This window comes from Thalassophryne amazonica, chromosome 3 (genome assembly GCF_902500255.1).
Source record: "Thalassophryne amazonica chromosome 3, fThaAma1.1, whole genome shotgun sequence".
Lineage (NCBI taxonomy): Eukaryota > Metazoa > Chordata > Actinopteri > Batrachoidiformes > Batrachoididae > Thalassophryne > Thalassophryne amazonica.
Window position 1 is genome coordinate 135,590,420 of NC_047105.1, and position 24,718 is coordinate 135,615,137.

Sequence of the window (24,718 nt, forward strand, 5' to 3'; positions counted from 1 at the left end):
ACCATCATCATATAAACCGGACGCAACTGTCGCAACTGGACAAAAGCAGAAGTCCCAATGCTTTGTATAGTTTTCCATGTAACAAACACTGTATATACCAGATTTTATATAATAGATTTTTGATCACATTTCACAAAACGTTCCGTCCCATCGCAATGTATTTCCATTAAAACTTCTTGCATGTACCGGACAGAGCAGTCTGGACTTGCCCAGTCGCAAAAGAGACAGGAAATGATGTTCAGCACTGACACTCGCTGATTCAAGGAAAGTAGGAACTGCATTACCTTGATTAAAAGCACAGGCATTTATTTTTTTCAAACTGTGCGCAGATGAACTGCCTAAATGAGGCAGGTCTTTATTCAAGGCCAGTGATTATTAACTAAATGCTGCTTGCTGCCTGTACTGTAATATAGTGTTAAGTTTCACACACATATCCCTTGGTGTAACGAATCAAAGAGAACGAGTTTAGATCAAAGCCTCTGTGTGGCTGCAAACCCTCCCCGTAGCCTGACGCGCACCTGCTAAACGACGGAGACCACAAGGGCTGTGACTGGTCACTTTTTTCGTTTTCACTCCTTCCTCTCTCCTCATATTTTAAAAGTTTTTGTAGTGCGCACACCAATTACATTTCAGTCATGGATAGGGGAATGTTTGGCAGAAAAGTTTGCAAATATGACTAATTTTACAACACGGAGTCTTTAAACTACAAAGACACTCAAATGAACAATTCATGGAGGGAAACTGCACGCACTGTAACGATGGTTCGGAGGTTGATGATTGTATAAAGAAGTACAGCTCATTGAGGAACAAACTGATCCAGAAAAAACCACTGTTACTGCGGTAAATTGCATTACAATGCCCACAACAATGGGTCAGCCGCAAGTCGACATCATTGCATGGCCATGGAGTTACGGAGTTGTAGAAGCATAAATCAGGCTTTAGGATTTTAAGGTACCACTCTGCAGTGGACAACCAAATGTAATCCTTTTAATGCACATAATGCCTGGCACTTAGTTAAGGGCCCCTTCACACATAACATGAAATTGGGTGAAAGAAGCAGGAACCGGCCAAAAATCCGCAAACAAAAAAATGAAATGGTAAACTGCAAAACATTCCACCTGCTGTTGGGAGGGACACATGGTCAGACAGGCGTGCATGATATTGTGGCAACGGTTTCGTGCACACTTGTGCGCATGCATGAACACAGTGCGAGCACCTGGAACACCACATTGCACCGCTGCTGTGAGGACAAAAAAAAAACACACACCAAAAAAAAAAAAAACAACAAAAAAAAAAAACAACAAAAAAAAAAACAAAACACCGCAATTTCTAATATTTAATCGTGCTTATCGAGCGGACATTACAAGTATGATCCTTATGTTTTTCTGTACGTGACCCATGGCTATAGATGTCAAGTCAAGAAATGACATGAATGAAGCTGTGTGCTTTTATGTGCACATCTGCTGGCCTCGTGTCCTCCAGCAAGCAGCGCGGTGAAGGACAGTGTGTCATGTGGACCATAGCTCATTTGGGTGATGTCACATTCAGATCGCCAGCTGAGTGTACACATGATCAGATGGTCCTTTTCACCTGGCATAGCCTGCCGATGTGTGCGCTGACACGGTCGCTCCAGCCAGTTGCAAAGGCTATATATGTTTTTATGTATTTCCATGTGAGGACAGCATGCACACGCACGAGCCTCACGGTGCACAGTTGTAACATCATGTCCATCATAACATGGCATGTGTTCTCCAGCTGTGACTTGCAGGTTGACAGATCACAATAGCTGCTGCGGTTTGGTGACATGCTCACTTTTTCGACAAGTGTACAGAACCAAGTGTCACTCTCTTTTCCTATGTTCTGTGATTATTTATAGTTATTTGTTATGTAATTATGTATGTAGTTATTGTAGTATTTATTTATATACTTGTCATGACTGTGTTCTCTTTGTTTTTAATTTAACACATTTAATTTTAGTGCACACTGAGCAGTCATTTCCAGGTATGAGTGAGTGACTGGCTGGCGATCAGCTGAGAGGGGCCTTGCCATGCTGTGTGCGCTCATACATTGCTGGACAGTCCCCATGTGACCTTGTCTGTACATAATTATCAGCATGTCATGCAAGTGTGCCAACCCCCTGCACGCCACATGGGAAGAGGGGGAGGGCCGGGCGTGCGACACACACGCGTGCCACATGTGTTGCGGGGGAGGGCGGGGCGTGCAACACACACGTGTGCCACATGTGTTGCGGGGGAGGGTGGGGGGCGACACACGCACGCCACGTGTTGGGGGAGCACTTGCTTGACATACTATGTGTTGCTTAGTAACGTAACACACTCGTGTTGCACTTAGACAGTTTTCATAGACAGCTCAAATGTGGTCATCTGCACGCCACTATCATACCAGCAGTGCAAATAGCCTTGCCTTTTCTAAGTGTCCAGCAAGTGGTGTTAGATGTTCATGTGTGGCACCTGGAATTTAGCCGACACCTGCCGAGAGGCGGAGTCGAATGGGCACGCGCTGTCTTTCGGCTGCTGGTCTGCGTGAATGGTTGTGGTGACAGTTCTATGAGGAGTTTGAGGCGGCTCCAATTCCTCCTTCATGTGCCAGTTGACTTCAATCGTGTTATCTGTGAAGGGGCCTTAAGGCAGGGGTCAAGTTTTGACCCACCCATTAAATGAGGCCAGTGTGCCTTAATTGAGTGAGTGGCGTCAACTCAGAACATGGCGCCATTTTGGTTCCAACTGCGCTGAACTACTGAGTGAACCTTTTATGTTTTCAACATTTTTTAAAATCATTTAACCACATACAGCAACACAACCAGGTACAGGTCCTATCAAAATAAATATAAAAATAGTTAAGCTATCAAAGTTGCATAAATTTACAATTTATGATTTATTTAATTAATTTAAAGCCTGATTTATGCAGCTGCTGCTCTGTAACTCCGTGTCATGCAATGACGTGAGTGACAGTTTTAAAGTCTCTGGATTATGCTTTATTCTGGACTAATTTGACCCTCAACAAACTTTTCTTTCTACAATCATCACCTCCAATTCAAAGGTAAGCTGAACAATTTCCTCTTTTACTGACTTCGTGCTGTAAATGTGCAGACTTGTGTGATCCATTTTTAACCAGCGTGCGCACTGTAAAAACTATTAAAATATGATGGGAGACAAAAGAGTCAAAGCAGAAAAGTGTCAAATCACAGCCTTTTGTGTCTGATTTAACAGCTGCACGTCAGGCTTCAGTCTGAACACGGTGTGAAAAAAATAAATGGCCTGTCTTTTAATCCCAGAAATGACTCTGGTCCCACTTTCCTCAAATCGGTAAATGTCGGAGCGCTGAACTTTAATTTGTACCTCTGTTACTGTGCACATCCAGACTGCTCTGGGTTTTTAATGGAAATACATTGAGATCGGACGGGACATTTTATCCAATGCGAGCGAAAATCCGTTGTACAAAGTCCATTATATACGGTGTTTATTACATGGAAAACAATACAAAAACTTTGGGACTTTTTTGTCCGGTGACTGCGAATATCTAGTTTATACGATGACTGTTTAGGTGAGTTTTACTGTACATGGGACTGAACAATAAATTTACCTCTCAAAACTTTGACGATGAAGTCGCTTCCATCCCACACGGCTGACTTTATTTTCCCAAATGTTTCTTCTGTTCAGATCTGAAGGGAATCTGTACATCTGGAAGACCTTGTGTCTATTTGTGCATCCAAATGCACAACAACCCGGCATTTTCAGCGAATAAATAAATTAAATAGCTGGATTTACATGCAGATAGATTAACAGCGAACACTATTTTGGAACCAAGATGGAACAATGAGTCACGTGACTGTTTTTTTTTTTTTTGACTCGTCATGTCACCACTCTGCCTATTATGGCACATAAAATGAGGCAGGCCCCGGTTCATGGTCAGGCATTTAATCAAGGAAATACATAATCCTAATTGGAGCTGGGGGTTTCCTGTAGATCATTTGCTGCCTCGTGACTGTAACTAATCGGTTACATGCATATAATGGATTTTGTCAGTTTGAGATATATATATATATATATATATATATATATATATATATATATATATATATATATATATATATATATATATATATATATGTGTGTGTGTGTGTATATCAGATTTTGTCCGTTTTTTTGGATTTAGATTATATCAGACAAAATTCGCTGGTCCACCTGAATCCATTATATGTGTTTTACTGTAAATAACTGCTACTCATAAGTTTACTTATGTATAGGTCACTCGCACTATGAAATTAAACCAGTTGTGTACTCAAACTACTCTGACACTAAAAATATACTTACAAGTATACTTTTGCATGTAATAAATGGGCCAATTTATTCTCAAGAATTATTGAAATAGTACAAGTAGTACAAGTAAAAGTATACTGAGGAATGTTTATTTATGTGTTTGTAAAGCGTGTCCAAATATTGGACCGTCTACCACAAACACACTGCGTTTGAATTTAGACCATGATGTTGGTGGCTGATGGAGCGAACGCTTTGTGGCACCACATCACAGAAGCGTGCCAGCTCTGGGACCGACCACACCTCACTTTTAGATCAACATGTCCACATGGACATAAAAGGATGGTGATTTAGAGGACGTGCATCAGGCAGGAAAAAACAAGCAGATATTTTGTTTTTGCTCCATGTTTTTGAGGCTGACTGAGGCTCCAGACTTTGTTTTAGATTCTTGTCACTGAGTCAGAAACATTTAATCCTACGGGGTGTTTTGGATCTTCTTGACGTGGTGTTTTGAAGATGGACATCAGCTCTTCTGTTGTCCAGAACACTTGTTTCTTGATTTGGCCACGTCACATCTGATGGATTCCCTTTGAGTTTCCAACCAAATGATGGCTTGTTTTACTGACGGGTGTCACTCCTGTCTCACACCAGCCGTGGAAATGTCACACTTGAAACCACTAACACAGTGGACCACAGATCCGCGGCGCAGCCAGAGAGTGCAGTGACCTCTGAGCCTCTAAAATCCAGGCTCTCTGTGTAAGATAGCTGCAAGTCACTTTTCACTGGATCTGGATGTAAACTGCTTCCTGGGCGCCACAGGTTGACTGACTGAATTCGAACACGCTGCGGTGCTAATCTGAAGAAGATGTTTCGTAGTAATTGGGTGGCAGTACCTCACTGATGTAGATCCCAGCTTCGTCCTCATCGTCGGTGCGGTAACAGATCGTCAAGCCCAGCTTGTCCTGGACATTCGCTCGGTACAAATCCACTTCCTGTTGAGAAAAAGTACACAAAGTGATGTCATCTGCAAATGAAATACTTTCCATCATTATGTATATCTACGCATTCTCGTTCCCAACTCGTCACATAGTTACGCTTGATCAACGCCCCTTCAGGTCATTTAGTGACGCACGGGGAAACGTTCATCAACAGCCATGTCATTTCTTTCCAATAAGAGACAGAATCTGTGCCATCAGGAACCGTTCATCTATGTTCAGGTTCTGGTCAGGTCACGGTAAAGGTTAGGGTCAGCGTTTCCCTGCGTAAGGGTGACACAACTCATCATGTACAGGCATTCAGTCAAAAACAACAACAACAACCACAAAAACAGTTTTGTCTCACAATGTGACCCCTTGGGTATGAGAATGTGTCGGCTTATATTGTGTATTTTTGTCCTAATAACGTAGCTGATCTCAGATCGATCATAACCACAGATCTCTCACAGGCCTGACAGGTGACTTGGCAGACTGCACGCCTGTTTGTCAGGTAACGTCACAGATACAAAGATACAAGTACCACCAGAAAATGAGGGCAACCCCAAGTCTTTGGGTACAAGTCAAGTTCAGGTTTCTCGTCCTTCTGGATTCAGAATCCCAAATTAAACATATGACCGCATATATAGTTCACTCCAACCTAATCACTGTTTTTCTTTGTGAATTTCAGCTACAATTTGTTTGACTCTTTTTAATCTCACCAGCATGACAACTGGAATGAGTTATCGAAACATTTTTCTGCAAGAGAAACTAGTTCTCATGACGCGGTTGTTATGTTGGGGTGCCAGGAACAAAGAGAAGTCGAACCCCACAAGCCGTCAGACAGGAGTCCAGAACATAATGCAATCATCAAAGTGGTTTAAATCATCCAAAGTGAACACATGATGCAAACTACTAAGATGATGGGAACCAACAGTGAGGGACTCAGGTGTGATGAACAAAAATACAAAACACCACAGAGGGAGATGAGACAATAAATACTCACAAACTGGGAGACAAATAATTAACCTGACAATAACCGGAGGTCGATCAAGAACCGGACAACAACAGGTGAGTGGGGAAAAAAATAAACAACCTCAAATCAACACTGCAGACAAAGAGAAATAAACATATGGAACTCAACGACCAGTGTTGTGAAAGTAACTTTGACAAACTACTTTTTAGTTGCTTTATACAGTTACTTTATGCAGTTATTTAATTAGCAGTTTTATGCAATTACTTTATTAGAATCTGCCAAAAACTTGCAATTAATAAGTAATGTAACTAATAAGGTAACTAGTAATCTAACTTGGTTACTCTTAAGATTGAGCAATCAGCAAAGTAACTAATAGTTACTTTGCTGAGTACTAAAACTTAAAAATAACCAAGTTAGATTATGAGTTACTTTATTAGTTACTTTCAGGAGCTGCCGACAAGTTGTCCGCAGCTGCTAATGAAGTAACTGTAAAATATAAACTGTATAAAGTAACTAATGAAGTAACTTTTCAAAGTTACTTTGCCAACACTGTCAACGACAACCATGGAGATGAACAATTCAAAAATAAGGAGTAACATCATAGATAACAATGACAAGAAAATCAGAACCAAACTGTGACACAATCAAACAAAAACAAGGAATAAACTGACTGTGACTCAGACACAATCACAACACACGGAACATAAACAACTAGACGTCAGACACAGACGGAGGAACGTGCAGGATGCACAAACATAAAGGACCACTAGAATGACTCATACACACACACAGGACTCGGGAGGCGGGAAGGTAGCCACATGGTCACACACACACTAGAACAGACACTCACAAAGTCGTACACACAGGTGACAGAACAAGCACAGACATGAGACTGACTACACAAGAGGGAGGGGCCAACACACACACACACACACACACACACACACACACACACACACACACACACACACACACACACACACACGACTTGACCACAGAGGTACGCCCATACACACACACACACACACACACACACACACACACACACACACACACACACACACACACACACACACACACACACACACACACACGACTTGACCACAGAGGTACGCCCATACACACACACACACACACACACACACACACACACACACACACACACACACACACACACACACACACACACACACACACACACACACACAGAGCAGAAGCAGGCGAAACAGAGGCGCACATGACCGATCAGACACAAAGGCACCTGAAAGTGCCCATGCACACACACAAAGACAGAACAGCCACAAGACACTGCACAAAAACACACACAAAAAAACCCCTGAACAGACAGCCGCACAACAGCTCCCTCCCCCCAAGAGCTGGCCCCCTGACAGCTCAAAAAAACAAAACAAAACAAAAAAAAAACCTTCCCCAAAACCGACAGGAGAAAACACAAAACCTGCGGACACAGGACAAAAACACATAACCCCTGAACAGACAGCCCACAACAGCGGTCAAGATTCAGTCACTATTTTTTACCATAACCCAAACATCAACTGCCCCCCCGTCATCCCAAATTTCATGATACCTGTTTTGTTCGATAGTGCATATAATGGGGCTCGGAGACACTCAACGTGAGTTTCACTGAAAGTTTACTGATGACATTTTGGCTTATGGCTCCTAAGCATTGTGGGTAACCCTAGTTCACAACACATAACCACACATCTCCCCCCTTAAAAAAACAAACAATGTTTTGCAAACCCAAACACACCAAACTAACAATCCTTTTCTCCTTTCTTTACAGTAAGTCTTTGAGGCACTTGAACGTTTCTTTTTGGGCTGCCAGGCGTCTTCAGTGGTGGGCAGCACGTGGATTAGTGGTTAGCACTGTTGCCTCATAGAGAGAAGGTCATGGGTTCGAGTTCTACCTGCAGCCTTTGTGTGTGGAGTTTGCATGTTGAACCCGTGTCTGTGTGGAGTCTCTCTGGGTGCGCCGGCTTCCTCCATCATCCAAAGACAATTTAATTTAAATTGTCCGTAGGTGTGCATTCGGGTGTGAATTTGTTTGTGGCCCTGTGACAGACTAGCGTCCTGTCCAGGGTGTACCCCACCTCACACCCTATGCAGGGTTCTAGCTAGCACAAACTTGTGTTATGGCCCGTTACGATATAATTTTGGACCGTTACGCTTATTTTGGACTGTGTAATCAACCGTTTCTGCAGCGCGACTCCAGTTTGAAGCGTGAATTGATTCAATGGCTCATGGCTCTTTGATTCACTGCTCTTCAAAAGCGGTAAGTCCACTTCTTAACCCCTCTCAAAGCCATTAAAATATCATTAGTCATTTTTGTGTGGATTAAAGTCACTATCTGGGACTCTTGTCTTGTTGCAGTCAACAAACGAGAATCATCCTCTGTTCCGTTGTCACAGCTTCAAACGCTGCGCGGCTCTCTGCTGAGACAGAGTCTGCTCGGAATTAATAACTTCAAAACAAATTGCCGCTTTAAATAAAATTACACCTCTTACAAGCATTGCAATACAGACAATAAACTACAGTCGACTAAAACGTTTTTTTTCCTCCCAAAATGAGACGTCCGGCATTCTTTATAAACTTGACGTGCAGCACATCAGCTGTAAGAGCTCAGCTCAGATATGGAAATACATTCATGCCAATAATAATGTCTGAAAGGAAATGCTTTTGACAAAAACTAACAGATTTTATTTCTATTTATGTCCAGAGATCAAGGATCCACCATGTAGAGTTTATTATGTCCAGAGTTTAAGTATCCAGTAACCAATTTCATATTTATTTACTTTAAGACTCAATAAAATGTTGTTCAATTTCAATTTAATCAGCTTACAAAGCGCCAAATTACAACAAAAGCCATCTCAAGGTGCCTCACACAGAACAGTTCAACATAAAAAATTAAAATAAATAAATAAAAATTAAAAAATTAAAATACCTAATTAAAAACAGAAGTAAAAGAATAAAACATAAAATAAAAACAACTCCTAAGAAAGAGAATAAAAATAGGTTTTAAGTCTTGACTTAAAAATGTCCACGGATTGCCTCACTGAGGGCCATGTACTGGCTAACCCAGAATGAGATTGCCCACTCAACAAACTTCCCCAGCCTTCTGTACATGATGAAGGGACTTGGGCTGTCGTACCTGGCTTTTCCCCTTTGGGTACCCCTAGAATGGCCAATTTTTAGCTTAAATTTTCAAAAGCTGTGTCCAGAGATCAAGGATCCACCATGTAGAGTTTATTATGCCCAGGGTTTAAGGATCCAGTAACCAATTTCACATTTATTTACTTTAAGACTCAATAAAATGTTGTTCAGTTTCAATTCAATTTCAATTTAATCATCTTACAAAGCGCAAAATTACAACAAAAGCTGTCTCAAGGTGCCTCACACAGAACAGTTCAACATAAAAAACTAAAATAAATAAATAAAAAATAAAAAAATTCAAATACATAATTAAAAACAGAAGTAAAAGAATAAAACAGATTAACAAAAAAAAAACTATTCATAAGAAAGAGAATAAAAATAGGCTTTAAGTCTTGACTTAAAAATGTCCATGGACACTGACTGCCTCACGGTCGCAGGAAGACCATTCCACAGAGCGGGTGCACAATAAGAAAAAGCTCTTTGACCCGCTGACATAGAAAACCTGTAAAGCCTACTTTTAGTACACAAAAAAATCACAAGAGGTATCCTTAAGGGAATCGATAAGGAATTGGATCGATAATGGTATCGATATCGATAAAATCAAATCAAATCAATTTTATTTATATAGCGCCAAATCACAACAAACAGTTGCCCCAAGGCGCTTTATATTGTAAGGCAAGGCCATACAATAATTACGGAAAAACCCCAACGGTCAAAACGACCCCCTGTGAGCAAGCACTTGGTGACAATGGGAAGGAAAAACTCCCTTTTAACAGGAAGAAACCTCCAGCAGAACCAGGCTCAGGGAGGGGCAGTCCTCTGCTGGGACTGGTTTGGGCTGAGGGAGAGAACCAGGAAAAAGACATGCTGTGGAGGGGAGCAGAGATCAATCAATAATGATTAAATACAGAGTGGTGCATACAGAGCAAAAAGAGAAAGAAACACTCAGTGCATCATGGGAACCCCCCAGCAGTCTAAGTCTATAGCAGCATAAATAAGGGATGGTTCAGGGTCACCTGATCCAGCCCTAACTATAAGCTTTAGCAAAAAGGAAAGTTTTAAGCGTAATCTTAAAAGTAGAGAGGGTGTCTGTCTCCCTGATCCGAATTGGGAGCTGGTTCCAGAGGAGAGGAGCCTGAAAGCTGAAGGCTCTGCCTCCCATTCTACTCTTACAAACCTTAGGAACTACAAGTAAGCCTCAAGTCTGAGAGCGAAGCGCTCTATTGGGGTGATATGGTACTATGAGGTCCCTAAGATAAGATGGGACCTGATTATTCAAAACCTTATAAGTAAGAAGAAGAATTTTAAATTCTATTCTAGAATTAACAGGAAGCCAATGAAGAGAGGCCAATATGGGTGAGATATGCTCTCTCCTTCTAGTCCCCGTCAGTACTCTAGCTGCAGCATTTTGAATTAACTGAAGACTTTTCAGGGAACTTTTAGGACAACCTGATAATAATGAATTACAATAGTCCAGCCTAGAGGAAATAAATGCATGAATTAGTTTTTCAGCATCACTCTGATACAAGACCTTTCTAATTTTAGAGATATTGCGCAAATGCAAAAAAGCAGTCCTACATATTTGTTTAATATGCGCATTGAATGACATATCCTGATCAAAAATGACTCCAAGATTTCTCACAGTATTACTAGAGGTCAGGGTAATGCCATCCAGAGTAAGGATCTGGTTAGACACCATGTTTCTAAGATTTGTGGGGCCAAGTACAATAACTTCAGTTTTATCTGAGTTTAAAAGCAGGAAATTAGAGGTCATCCATGTCTTTATGTCTGTAAGACAATCCAGCAGTTTAGCTAATTGGTGTGTGTCCTCTGGCTTCATGGATAGATAAAGCTGGGTATCATCTGCGTAACAATGAAAATTCAAGCAATGCTGTCTAATAATACTGCCTAAGGGAAACATGTATAAAGTGAATAAAATTGGTCCTAGCACAGAACCTTGTGGAACTCCATAATTAACCTTAGTCTGTGAAGAAGATTTCCCATTTACATGAACAAATTGTAATCTATTAGATAAATATGATTCAAACCACCGCAGCGCAGTGCCTTTAAAACCTATGGCATGCTCTAATCTCTGTAATAACATTTTATGGTCAACAGTATCAAAAGTGGCACTGAGGTCTAACAGAACAAGCACAGAGATGAGTCCACTGTCTGAGGCCATAAGAAGATCATTTGTAACCTTCACTAATGCTGTTTCTGTACTATGATGAATTCTAAAACCTGACTGAAACTCTTCAAATAGACCATTCCTCTGCAGATGAGCAGTTAGCTCTTTTACAACTACCCTTTCAAGAATTTCTGAGAGAAAAGGAAGGTTGGAGATTGGCCTATAATTAGCTAAGATAGCTGGGTCAAGTGAGGGCTTTTTAAGTAATGGTTTAATTACTGCCATCTTAAAAGCCTGTGGTACATAGCCAACTAATAAAGATAGATTGATCATATTTAAGATCGAAGCATTAATTAATGGTAGGGCTTCCTTGAGCAGCCTGGTAGGAATGGGGTCTAATAGACATGTTGATGGTTTGGAGGAAGTAACTAATGAAAATAACTCAGACAGAACAATCGGAGAGAAAGAGTCTAACCGAATACCGGCATCACTGAAAGCAGCCAAAGATAACGATATGTCTTTGGGATGGTTATGAGTAATTTTTTCTCTAATAGTTAAAATTTTATTAGCAAAGAAAGTCATGAAGTCATTACTAGTTAAAGTTAAAGGAATACTCGGCTCAATAGAGCTCTGACTCTTTGTCAGCCTGGCTACAGTGCTGAAAAGAAACCTGGGGTTGTTCTTATTTTCTTCAATTAGTGATGAGTAGTAAGATGTCCTAGCTTTACGGAGGGCTTTTTTATAGAGCAACAGACTCTTTTTCCAGGCTAATTGAAGATCTTCTAAATTAGTGAGACGCCATTTCCTCTCCAACTTATGGGTTATCTGCTTTAAGCTGCGAGTTTGTGAGTTATACCACGGAGTCAGGCACTTCTGATTTAAGGCTCTCTTTTTCAGAGGAGCTACAGCATCCAAAGTTGTCTTCAATGAGGATGTAAAACTACTGACGAGATACTCTATCTCACTCACAGAGTTTAGGTAGCTACTCTGCACTGTGTTGGTATATGGCATTGGAGAACATAAAGACGGAATCATATCCTTAAACCTAGTTACAGCGCTTTCTCAAAGACTTCTAGTGTAATGAAACTTATTCCTCACTGCTGGGTAGTCCATCAGAGCAAATGTAAATGTTATTAAGAAATGATCAGACAGAAGGGAGTTTCTAAGGATCTAAGATATGATTAAAGTGGTGGGTGGACTCATTTACATTTTGAGCAAAGCCAATTGAGTCTAATAATAGATTAAATGCAGTGTTGAGGCTGTCATTCTCAGCATCTGTGTGGATGTTAAAATCGCCCACTATAATTATCTTATCTGAGCTAAGCACTAAGTCAGACAAAAGGTCTGAAAATTCACAGAGAAACTCACAGTAACAACCAGGTGGACGATAGATAATAACAAATAAAACTGGTTTTTGGGACTTCTAATTTGAATGGACAAGACTAAGAGTCAAGCTTTCAAATGAATTAAAGCTCTGTCTGGGTTTTGGATTAATTAATAAACTGGAATGGAAGATTGCTGCTAATCCTCCACCTCTGCCCGTGCTACGAGCGTTCTGGCAGTTAGTGTGACTCGGGGGTGTTGACTCATTTAAACTAACATAATTATCCTGCTGTAACCAGGTTTCTGTAAGGCAGAATAAATCAATATGTTGATCAATTATTATATCATTTACTAACAGGGACTTAGAAGAGAGAGACCTAATGTTTAATAGACCACATTTAACTGTTTTAGTCTGTGGTGCAGTTGAAGGTGCTATATTATTTTTTCTTTTTGAATTTTTATGCTTAAATAGAGTTTTACTGGTTATTGGTGGTCTGGGAGCAGGCACCATCTCTACGGGGATGGGGTAATGAGGGGATGGCAGGGGGAGAGAAGCTGCAGAGAGGTGTGTAAGACTACAACTCTGCTTCCTGGTCCCAACCCTGGATAGTCACGGTTTGGAGGATTTAAGAAAATTGGCCAGATTTCTAGAAATGAGAGCTGCTCCATCCAAAGTGGGATGGATGCCGTCTCTCCTAACAAGACCAGGTTTTCCCCAGAAGCTTTGCCAATTATCTATGAAGCCCACCTCATTTTTTGGACACCACTCATACAACCAGCAATTCAAGGAGAACATGCGGCTAAACATGTCACTCCCGGTCCGATTGGGGAGGGGCCCAGAGAAAACTACAGAGTCCGACATTGTTTTTGCAAAGTTACACACCGATTCAATGTTCATTTTAGTGACCTCCGATTGGCGTAACCAGGTGTCATTACTGCCGACGTGAATTACAATCTTACCAAATTTCTGCTTAGCCTTAGCCAGCAGTTTCAAATTTCCTTCGATGTCGCCTGCTCTGGCCCCTGGAAGACAACTGACTATGGTTGCTGGTGTCGCTAACTTCACATTTCTCAAAACAGAGTCGCCAATAACCAGAGTTTGATCCTCGGCGGGTGTGTCGCTGAGTGGGGAAAAATGGTTAGAAATGTGAACGGGTTGGCGGTGTACACGGGGCTTCTGTTTAGGGCTACGCTTCCTCCTCACAGTCACCCAGTCAGCCTGCTTTCCTGGCTGCTCGGGATCTGCCAGGGGGTAACTAACGGCGGCTAAGCTACCTTGGTCCGCAACGACTACAGGGGCCTGGCTAGCTGTAGAATTTTCCACGGTGCGGAGCCGAGTCTCCAATTCGCCCAGCCTGGCCTCCAAAGCTACGAATAAGCTACACTTATTACAAGTACCGTTACTGCTAAAGGAGGCCGAGGAATAACTAAACATTTCACACCCAGAGCAGAAAAGTGCGGGAGAGACAGGAGAAGCCGCCATGCTAAATCGGCTAAGAGCTAGTAGCTACGCTAAGCTAGCGGATTCCTAAAAACACGCAAAGTGAATAATGTGTAAATAATTTAGAGGTGATTCAGCAGAAGGAGTGCTTTAGTTAAGGCACGTAAAGATTACACTGGGAAACAAATCGTAATCTAGATAACTAGATCAATCTAACTGCGCAGATTAAACAGCTAACAGATACAGAAAAACACCGCTGTGCTCCGGAACAGGAAGTGATACAATACCGCAGTGAGAGCCAACCACCAGTAGAGGCCTCAGTGTCTCAGGACACTTGGCACCTTAACGATCTTAACGTTAACGATACCCATCCCTAATCCACAATAAGTACTGGCATGAGTACTAGTACTGATAAAATCCAAAATCAACCCATAATGTAACTTGCCTTCTGCCAGGAATATTTACAAGATAAGAAGAAAATATTTGTGACTCAGCAAAAATTCTTGCTCAACACTCAAAAAGTCATATTCAAAAAGCCATCAAATATGGTCACCGGGTATTTCGAAGGCTTTTCGTCCATCTGTCTGTGTTTAGCAAAAGTTCAGTCCTATTACTGCCAATTCACAGGGAACACTGGACAAGTTCAAAGGTGGCAAACCTTGATGTCTTTTAAGTGGTTAAAATGTCACATTCTATTTCAATCTGATCCCTTTTGTTTTGAGTGACGCGGGTGACAGCCAGTCAGAGTAGAGCTGCACCGTGACGTCAGTCGCTAGTCTCTTCAAAAACTCTTTGTTTTGTGTGTTTATATACATGTTTCTCATATATTATGTAAAAGCAAGCGAGAAGTAAACACTTCTAAAACTGAAAATGCTGTTTTTGTACCCTTATAACACCTCTAGTCATTTACAAGACATTTTTGGATGCTAGCTTGCACGCTAACTTTCGCTAACTCAAAGCTAACTTCCTATGGAGTTAAATTTGTCTCATTAATAACTGCAAATGCACAGAGGGTGAACTACAAATATTCCTTGATTTGCACAACATGAACAAATGCTGATTTGATTTGAATTATGTACAAATTGTACGTAAGACAACAGGATCTTAATAATTAATTAAACAACTGAAAATTACAAACACAATGCTCATATGCCCGAGGGTATTTTAGCATTGCATTATATTGTATTTTATATTGCGTTGTATTTTAGCATTGCGTTAACTTTACTGTCAATAAAGTCCAGTACTGTGGATAACTGGACAAACGTTACATAATGACAGCACCAAGAACTTAGCTTGGTTTGGTCGGGTCACGTTTTTGTAAAACTGTGTTCTTTGTTCCTTTTATGTTTAAAAAATAGTAATTTTGTTTTTTTCACTTTTCAAAACTATATTTTCTGCCCATAAAATGTTTCCGCAGGTGTGCATCTGTACAGCTACAGCGGTGAGCGTTCTCTGAAACACGCGTACGTTTGATGATCTGATCCAAACGGAGAGTGAGTGAATGTGTGTCATTCCATTTCTGCAAGGACAAAGAGGGCAGAGCTGTGTCACCCTGAGCTTCCCTTTCACGGTCTGTCAATCAAATCCAGCAGTCGCAGCTGACACTTTGGCCTTTGGGGGTCAGCAGAGGTCACTTAATGAGCTTGCCACGAGCTCTTGATCTGTCCAGCCATTGTTAAAGTGCATCATCTAACTGTCCGCTGAGCATCGTCTGTAACAAAGACGTATTCGTCCCTGTCACATATAAGTAATGATGTCACCGTCATGCATCTGCTGGAACAAACCAGCACCTCAACTCCTGTCTGCACGAGGACAGAGCAAGACATCAATAACTGACGGCGGAGACACAGGTCAGATGACGGAGCAGCAGCAGTAGAAAGATGTCCCAAAGGTCCATCTGCATCTGAAAGACCAAAGAGTTTCACCTCGTACTCCAGTTCGTCTCTCTCCATGTCCTGCTGCAGGCCCTCGAGGAAATCAGCCGGGTCGAAGTAGGCGTGTCCTGGAGGACGCCTGAGAACAGAGACAAGATGGATTTTAATGAGGATTTCTGCCAAAAACAAAAGAAGAGGGGCGCTGTGTACCCTGCCCACACACACACACACACACACACACACATACACTGACTCGCTTCTCTGTTGGTTCTGGAAAATGTCTTTTTTGGTGGATATTTTTGTTGATCATGACCGTTGACTCAACTGCTCCAAAAGTTAATCATTTGGAAAAATTTTCTGACCAAGAGTGGTAAAGTTTAGCTCATGTTTCAGTTATTTTCAGCACGCACACACGCACGCATGCGTCAGTTAGTTACTTGCTGCCCAGAATTAAAAGTTAAATTAGAAACAGAAAGACGTATTAAGATCTCAGAGGTCAGGCCTGAATCAGAGCGACCGCAACGAGACCTCGAGGCCAATCACAAATTAACGTTAGCAGTTTAACTCAAAATCAATTACAGGAATCATGATTAGTCATTAACGGCGGCTGCTTCTGATGCACAGAGAAAAATGAAGCTCTGCAGGCTCAAGAGAGTGCACACACACACACACACACACACACACACACACACAGTGTCAGAGCTCTGTATGGGACGATAAGGCGTCACAGACTTAATTAACTGTTAGCTTCAAAGGACGCCTTGTGTGTGACCTTTTCCACATGACGGAGGTTTGACATCCAAACTTCCAATAGTGCTCCTCTCCAAAATGAACTTTCTTGAGAATAATAAGCTCTTGGCAGCAGTGAAAGTGTGTGTGTCTGGAGGTGAGAGTGTGTGTGTGTCTGGACGTGAGTGTGTTCTGTGTCTGGACGTGAGTGTGTTCTGTGTCTGAACGTGAGTGTGTTCTGTGTCTGAACGTGAGTGAGTGTGTGTCTGGACGTGAGTGTGTTCTGTGTCTGGACGTGAGTGTGTTCTGTGTCTGAACGTGAGTGTGTTCTGTGTCTGAATGTGAGTGAGTGTGTGTCTGGACGTGAGTGTGTTCTGTGTCTGGACGTGAGTGTGTTCTGTGTCTGAACGTGAGTGAGTGTGTGTCTGGACGTGAGTGTGTTCTGTGTCTGGACGTGAGTGTGTTCTGTGTCTGAATGTGAGTGAGTGTGTGTCTGGACGTGAGTGTGTTCTGTGTCTGAACGTGAGTGTGTTCTGTGTCTGAACGTGAGTGAGTGTGTGTCTGGACGTGAGTGTGTTCTGTGTCTGGACGTGAGTGTGTTCTGTGTCTGAACGTGAGTGAGTGTGTGTCTGGACGTGAGTGAGTGTGTGTCTGGACGTGAGTGTGTTTGTGTCTGGACGTGAGTGTGTTCTGTGTCTGAACGTGAGTGAGTGTGTGTCTGAACGTGAGTGAGTGTGTGTCTGGACGTGAGTGTGTTGTGTGACCTGGACGGGAGTGTGCGTGTGTCTGGACGGGAGTGTGTTGTGTGTCTGGACGTGACTGTGTTGTGTGTCTGGACGGGAGTGTGCATGTGTCTGGACGTGAGTGTGTTGTGTGTCTGGACGTGAGTGCGTTGTGTGTCTGGATGTGACTGCGTTGTGTGTCTGGACGTGACTGTGTTGTGTGTCTGGACGTGAGTGCGTTGTGTGTCTGGACGTAAGTGCGTTGTGTGTCTGGACGTGAATGCGTTGTGTGTCTGGACGTGAGTGAGCGTTTGTGTCTGGACGTGAGTGCGTTGTGTGTCTGGACGTGACTGTGTTGTGTGTCTGGACGTGACTGTGTTGTGTGTCTGGATGTGAGTGAGCGTTTGTGTCTGGACGTGACTGTGTACAAGGTCTGTGAGAAAAGTATCCAACATTTTTATTTTATGCAAAAAATATATGGATTTGATTCATATGTTTTTACATCAGGCAAGCTTGAACCTTCATGCGCATGCATGAGTTTTTCCACGCCTGTCGGTTGTGTTCTGTGTCTGGACGTGAGTGTGTTCTGTGTCTGAACGTGAGTGTGTTCTGTGTCTGAACGTGAGTGAGTGTGTGTCTGGATGTGAGTGTGTTCTGTGTCTGGACGTGAGTGTGTTCTGTGTCTGAATGTGAGTGAGTGTGTGTCTGGACGTGAGTGTGTTCTGTGTCTGGACGTGAGTGTGTTCTGTGTCTGAACGTGAGTGTGTTCTGTGTCTGAACGTGAGTGAGTGTGTGTCTGGACGTGAGTGTGTTCTGTGTCTGGACGTGAGTGTGTTCTGTGTCTGAACGTGAGTGAGTGTGTGTCTGGACGTGAGTGAGTGTGTGTCTGGACGTGAGTGTGTTTGTGTCTGGACGTGAGTGTGTTCTGTGTCTGAATGTGAGTGAGTGTGTGTCTGGACGTGAGTGTGTTCTGTGTCTGGACGTGAGTGTGTTCTGTGTCTGAACGTGAGTGAGTGTGTGTCTGGACGTGAGTGTGTTCTGTGTCTGGACGTGAGTGTGTTCTGTGTCTGAATGTGAGTGAGTGTGTGTCTGGACGTGAGTGTGTTCTATGTCTGAACGTGAGTGTGTTCTGTGTCTGAACGTGAGTGAGTGTGTGTCTGGACGTGAGTGTGTTCTGTGTCTGGACGTGAGTGTGTTCTGTGTCTGAACGTGAGTGAGTGTGTGTCTGGACGTGAGTGAGTGTGTGTCTGGACGTGAGTGTGTTTGTGTCTGGACGTGAGTGTGTTCTGTGTCTGAACGTGAGTGAGTGTGTGTCTGAACGTGAGTGAGTGTGTGTCTGGACGTGAGTGTGTTGTGTGACCTGGACGGGAGTGTGCGTGTGTCTGGACGGGAGTGTGTTGTGTGTCTGGACGTGACTGTGTTGTGTGTCTGGACGGGAGTGTGCATATGTCTGGACGTGAGTGTGTTGTGTGTCTGGACGTGAGTGCGTTGTGTGTCTGGATGTGACTGCGTTGTGTGTCTGGACGTGACTGTGTTGTGTGTCTGGACGTGAGTGCGTTGTGTGTCTGGACGTAAGTGCGTTGTGTGTCTGGACGTGAATGCGTTGTGTGTCTGGACGTGAGTGAGCGTTTGTGTCTGGACGTGAGTGCGTTGTGTGTCTGGACGTGACTGTGTTGTGTGTCTGGACGTGACTGTGTTGTGTGTCTGGATGTGAGTGAGCGTTTGTGTCTGGACGTGACTGTGTACAAGGTCTGTGAGAAAAGTATCCAACATTTTTATTTTATGCAAAAAATATATGGATTTGATTCATATGTTTTTACATCAGGCAAGCTTGAACCTTCATGCGCATGCATGAGTTTTTCCACGCCTGTCGGTTGTGTTCTGTGTCTGGACGTGAGTGTGTTCTGTGTCTGAACGTGAGTGTGTTCTGTGTCTGAACGTGAGTGAGTGTGTGTCTGGATGTGAGTGTGTTCTGTGTCTGGACGTGAGTGTGTTCTGTGTCTGAATGTGAGTGAGTGTGTGTCTGGACGTGAGTGTGTTCTGTGTCTGGACGTGAGTGTGTTCTGTGTCTGAACGTGAGTGTGTTCTGTGTCTGAACGTGAGTGAGTGTGTGTCTGGACGTGAGTGTGTTCTGTGTCTGGACGTGAGTGTGTTCTGTGTCTGAACGTGAGTGAGTGTGTGTCTGGACGTGAGTGTGTTCTGTGTCTGAACGTGAGTGTGTTCTGTGTCTGAACGTGAGTGAGTGTGTGTCTGAACGTGAGTGAGTGTGTGTCTGGACGTGAGTGTGTTTGTGTCTGGACGTGAGTGTGTTCTGTGTCTGAACGTGAGTGAGTGTGTGTCTGGACGTGAGTGTGTTGTGTGTCTGGACATGAGTGACTGTGTGTCTGGACGGGAGTGTGTTGTGTGTCTGGACGGGAGTGTGCGTGTGTCTGGACGGGAGTGTGTTGTGTGTCTGGACGGGAGTGTGCGTGTGTCTGGACGTGAGTGTGTTGTGTGTCTGGACGTGAGTGCGTTGTGTGTCTGGATGTGACTGCGTTGTGTGTCTAGACGTGACTGTGTTGTGTGTCTGGACGTGAGTGCGTTGTGTGTCTGGACGTAAGTGCGTTGTGTGTCTGGACGTGAATGCGTTGTGTGTCTGGACGTGAGTGAGCGTTTGTGTCTGGACGTGAGTGCGTTGTGTGTCTGGATGTGACTGTGTTGTGTGTCTGGACGTGACTGTGTTGTGTGTCTGGATGTGAGTGAGCGTTTGTGTCTGGACGTGACTGTGTACAAGGTCTGTGAGAAAAGTATCCAACATTTTTATTTTATGCAAAAAATATATGGATTTGATTCATATGTTTTTACATCAGCCAAGCTTGAACCTTCATGCGCATGCATGAGTTTTTCCACGCCTGTCGGTTGCGTCATTCGCCTGTGGGCAGGCTTTGAGTGAACACTGCTCCACCCCTCTCGTCGTTGTTTCATTGCGAGGAAATGGCGGAATGATTTGGGCTTTTTTTCCGTCAGAATTTTTTCAGAAACTATTAGAGACAGGCAGCTGAAAACCATTCGAAAAATTTATCTGGCTTTTGGTGAAAATTTTACGGACTTCACAGAGAATAAGGACTGTTACTACAGCTTTAAGGACGGTCCACAATGGCGCACGGCTCGGAGCCGCCATCGAGAGGCAGAAACCACCACATCATTTCTAAACGGATGGCTGTGTGGAGCCGGGACCGTCGTGTGCAATTTCTCTGGTTATCACAAGAGCTGGACATCAGCCATTTTCTGGCAGATTTCACATTTAACAAGAGATTTTGTCATGGAAAGCCGCGCGGAGGCTTCACGCGTCTCAACGGATTTGCTGATGGAGCGAGACAAAGAACACCTCCGTTTTTGAGTGCCCAGCTCTCCACAATTTCTCTTATACTCACTTGACTGGTAAGCCACTGAAAGCCGAGATAGACATGTCCAAACTTGTCCTCTAACACTCCAAAATGGAGGTGTTCCTTTGTCTCGCTCCATCAGCGAATCCGTCGTGACACACGAAGCCTCCGTGCGGCTTTCCATGACAAAATCTCTTGTTAAAAGTGAAATCTGCCGGAAAATGGCTGATGTCCAGCTCTTGTGATAACCAGAGAAAGTGCACACGACGGTCCCGGCTCCACACAGTGATCCGTTTAGAAATGATGTGGTGGTTTCTGCCTCTCGATGGCGGCTCGGAGCGCGGCGAGCCGTGCGCCATTGTGGGCCGTCCTTAAAGCTGTAGTAACACTCCTTATTCTCTGTGAAGCCTGTAAAATTTTCACCAAAAGCCAGATAAATTTTTCGAATGGTTTCCAGCTGCCTGTCTCTAACAGTTTCTGAAAAAATTCTGATGAAAAAAAGCCCAAATCATTCCGCCATTTCCTGACAATGAAACAACGACGAGAGGGGTGGAGCAGTGCTCACTCAAAGCCTGCCCACAGGTGAATGATGCAACCGTCAGGCATGAAAAAACTCACGCATGCGCACGAAGGTTCAAGCTTGGCTGATGTAAAAACATATGAATCAAATCCATATTTTTTTTCATAAAATAAAAAGGTCGGATACTTTTCTCACAGACCTCGTATATCTGGATGTGAGTGAGCGTTTGTGTCTGGACGTGAGCATGTGAGTCTGGACGTGACTGTGTTGTGTGTCTGGACGTGAGTGTGTATATCTGGATGTGAGTGAGCGTTTGTGTCTGGACGTGAGTGTGTTGTGTGTCTGGACATGAGTGCGTTGTGTGTCTGGATGTCAATGAGCATGTGTGTCTGGACGTGAGTGTGTTGTGTATTTGGACGTGAGTGTGTGTGTCTGGATGTGAGTGAGGAAGAAGGAGCACAGAGAGGGAACCCACACAAACTACACACAGAAGGCACTAGTTGGGAAACAATCCCAGGATCTTCTCACTGTGATCGAGCAGTGCTAACCACTAAACAACTGTTCCACCCATAACGCTTCAAGATTGTACATTTTCTAATTTGCAAAATACCAAAGTGAAAATAGAATTTAATGCTGCATACTCAGGTTTGAGAAGAACACATCCAGGTTTTTGTCCCTTCCCTGTAGCTACTGCACTGAAACGGGAAAGAAAACCCCCAAAACAACGCGTGGTAACATTAACAACGACCTCTTCAACACGACTCTGAGAGCCGAAGTACAGAGGACGAAGCAAACCTCAGCAGTCAGGATCAGACAGATAGGAATCAGGACTGCTTCATCTCAGTGATGATGGACCTCCTGATGGCAGCAACAGAATGAATTCAGAAGTCCACAAAGACACTTCATCTGGCGATTTACAGAGAAATTCACACGTAGTATTTGTGAGAAAAACTAAACAAAACACACAGACAAACCCGAAGTAAAGTCTTCAAAAAAGTGGAAGCTTCTAAACTTCTAACGTGGCCACATCATCAACCACTGGACATGAAGCCAACAATTTTACATGTCTGAAACCAGCATATAAAATTTAAACACTGAAACGTTACTCAGTCGGATCAGGAGGGGTGCTGTTCATATGTAGACCTGGGTTTGATTCCTTCCACACTGTCTGTCTGTGTACTTGAACAAAGACACCATCTGCATGGTTCCAGTCCACTCAGCAGTAAATGGGCGCTGACTGAGGCTGGGGTCTAATCTGTGCTGGACTGGACCCCCGTCCAGGGGAAATCGTGGACTCTCATCAGGGATAAGCACCAGGATCACGGGGCCTCGGGGCCAGTGCAGGACTTACGACCTCAGACCTCCAGTGGAATGACATTTAACTGAACTTGATATTTGATGGAGTGAGTGCAGTTAAGAAGATGTGACAAAAGTCTCACATCATCACTTCAGTCACGCTGGAAAAACAGAAGAAAACACTGACTGAACACTGACAATGGACTTGGTGTTGTTCACAGCGTGGCCTCTAGAGGGCAGCAGCTGTTTTTTTTAGGCTTGAAGCAGTGATGGGGTACTTACTCCTCTGGCAGCAGGTACTCCTCCAGTACCGTCATGGTGGGTGCAGAGGCAGGCAGCTTGCTCAGGGCCATGATGTGTTCCAGGGTGATGTCGGTCTGGGTGCTAGTGTCCGACACCTGGGTGTCAGTAATGGTGCTGAGCAGTTTGGGGTGCGGGGCCCGCCGTAGGACCTGGACCATAATGGGCTCCTTGGCATTGTGGAAGGTCTCCACCGCCTGGTCGTGAGTGGCTTTGGAAAGGTCCTTCCCATTGACCTAGATGAAAGAAGGTCACAAACAGACACAAACAGAACGTTAGACGTCACCAGAGCGTGTAACGATTTGTTCTCAATGCTTTAAGGACCACTCAAATCAAATACAGGACTGATGGAATCATCTTCTCTCCAAAGGCGTGACACTGAGCAGGGTGGGCACTCAAACTCAGCGCTGATATTCTGTTTGACAGAGGAGTTCTTTCCGCTGCAGCCTGTTTCTCACCGTCACAGTCAGACCAAAGCAAGTGAGCGCTTAATTAGGACCAGTGTCTCTTTAATTCACCAAGGTCCCTCGGCAACCTTCATTTAGCTAAATAATTCCACAGCAAAGGATAAACCTGACCTCCGGCTTCTGCATGTTCACCTCAGAAGATTAATTTGTGCAAAAGTCTGCAGCCTCTCACCGTGAAGAGGCTAATTAAGTTCAGCTGAACCACTTAAAGCCTCTGTGACCTCATGAAGGGTGACCACCGACCATCTGAGGCTGGATTCAGTGAGACTTACTACAATAAGCCAGACATCTGTTCCAACAAAGCACAATGTCTGTGTTTGAGTGAATAATACTACTATATATATTGGTATCGGTATGATATCGTGATTTTGAGAAGGAAAGTGGGAGCATTTTTTTTTTATTGTGCATCTCGGACAGGTGCGAAAATAAAGCCCAGCACAGCGTGAGAATGGTCTTCAGAACAAAAATGGATCTAACCACAGATTGTATCCTTTCCATTTGTGTGGCCGGGAAAACAATTTAGAGTGTATTGGTGTAAAATTTACATTATCACCTGAAATGTCTTTTCTTGTATTTGTCCTCTACAGACCACCGTCCGCTAAGGAAGATTTCTATGATGACCTGGGTCAATTGTTAAAAATTTATAGTGCAAAAGAAATGATCCTTTTGGGGGATTTCAACTTAAATTGGATGAACAAAAAAACAAGAAAGAAACTGAGTGACATATGCATTAAATATCAACTGTCACAATTAATCAATAAGCCTACCCGAATCACCAATAAATCACAAACGTTACTGGATTTAATTCCTAGTAATAAAGTAGACCGTATCTCTAAAACATACAATTTAATAACTGGAATGTCTGACCACAATCTTACATTAGTTGCATGTAAATTATCCCGATTTAGGACTAAAAATCAAAATAGAGAAATAAAGGTCAAATGTGTAGATATTATTCCATAAAGAAACTTAGAACCTTTGGAAAATTATCTTGGGCTGATTAACTGGGATGGAAAAATTGTAGGACCTGATTGTGAAGACGTGGCAAATCAAATAAGTACAATCCAAGACATATTGTCTAGATACAGGAAGACAGTACCAATAAAAGATAAATGAGACCTTGAGGCAAATGATGAAAATTAGAGATATGGCGTTAAATTT

General features: G+C 43.2%; 1 protein-coding gene across 3 annotated transcripts in view; it reads right to left on the reverse strand.

Moving 5' to 3' along the window:
- The window catches only part of pdzrn3b (PDZ domain containing RING finger 3b), a 441,562-nt gene that overhangs the window by 26,298 nt on the left and 390,546 nt on the right, over positions 1 to 24,718 (reverse strand). For all 3 annotated transcript variants that reach the window (XM_034167479.1, XM_034167481.1, XM_034167480.1), the window contains 3 exons: positions 23,073 to 23,326; positions 16,210 to 16,297; positions 5,171 to 5,269 (listed from right to left, as the gene is read on the reverse strand). In XM_034167479.1, coding sequence (XP_034023370.1) covers positions 5,171 to 5,269; positions 16,210 to 16,297; positions 23,073 to 23,326 — 441 coding nt within the window. The remainder of the gene's footprint in view (positions 1 to 5,170; positions 5,270 to 16,209; positions 16,298 to 23,072; positions 23,327 to 24,718) is intronic.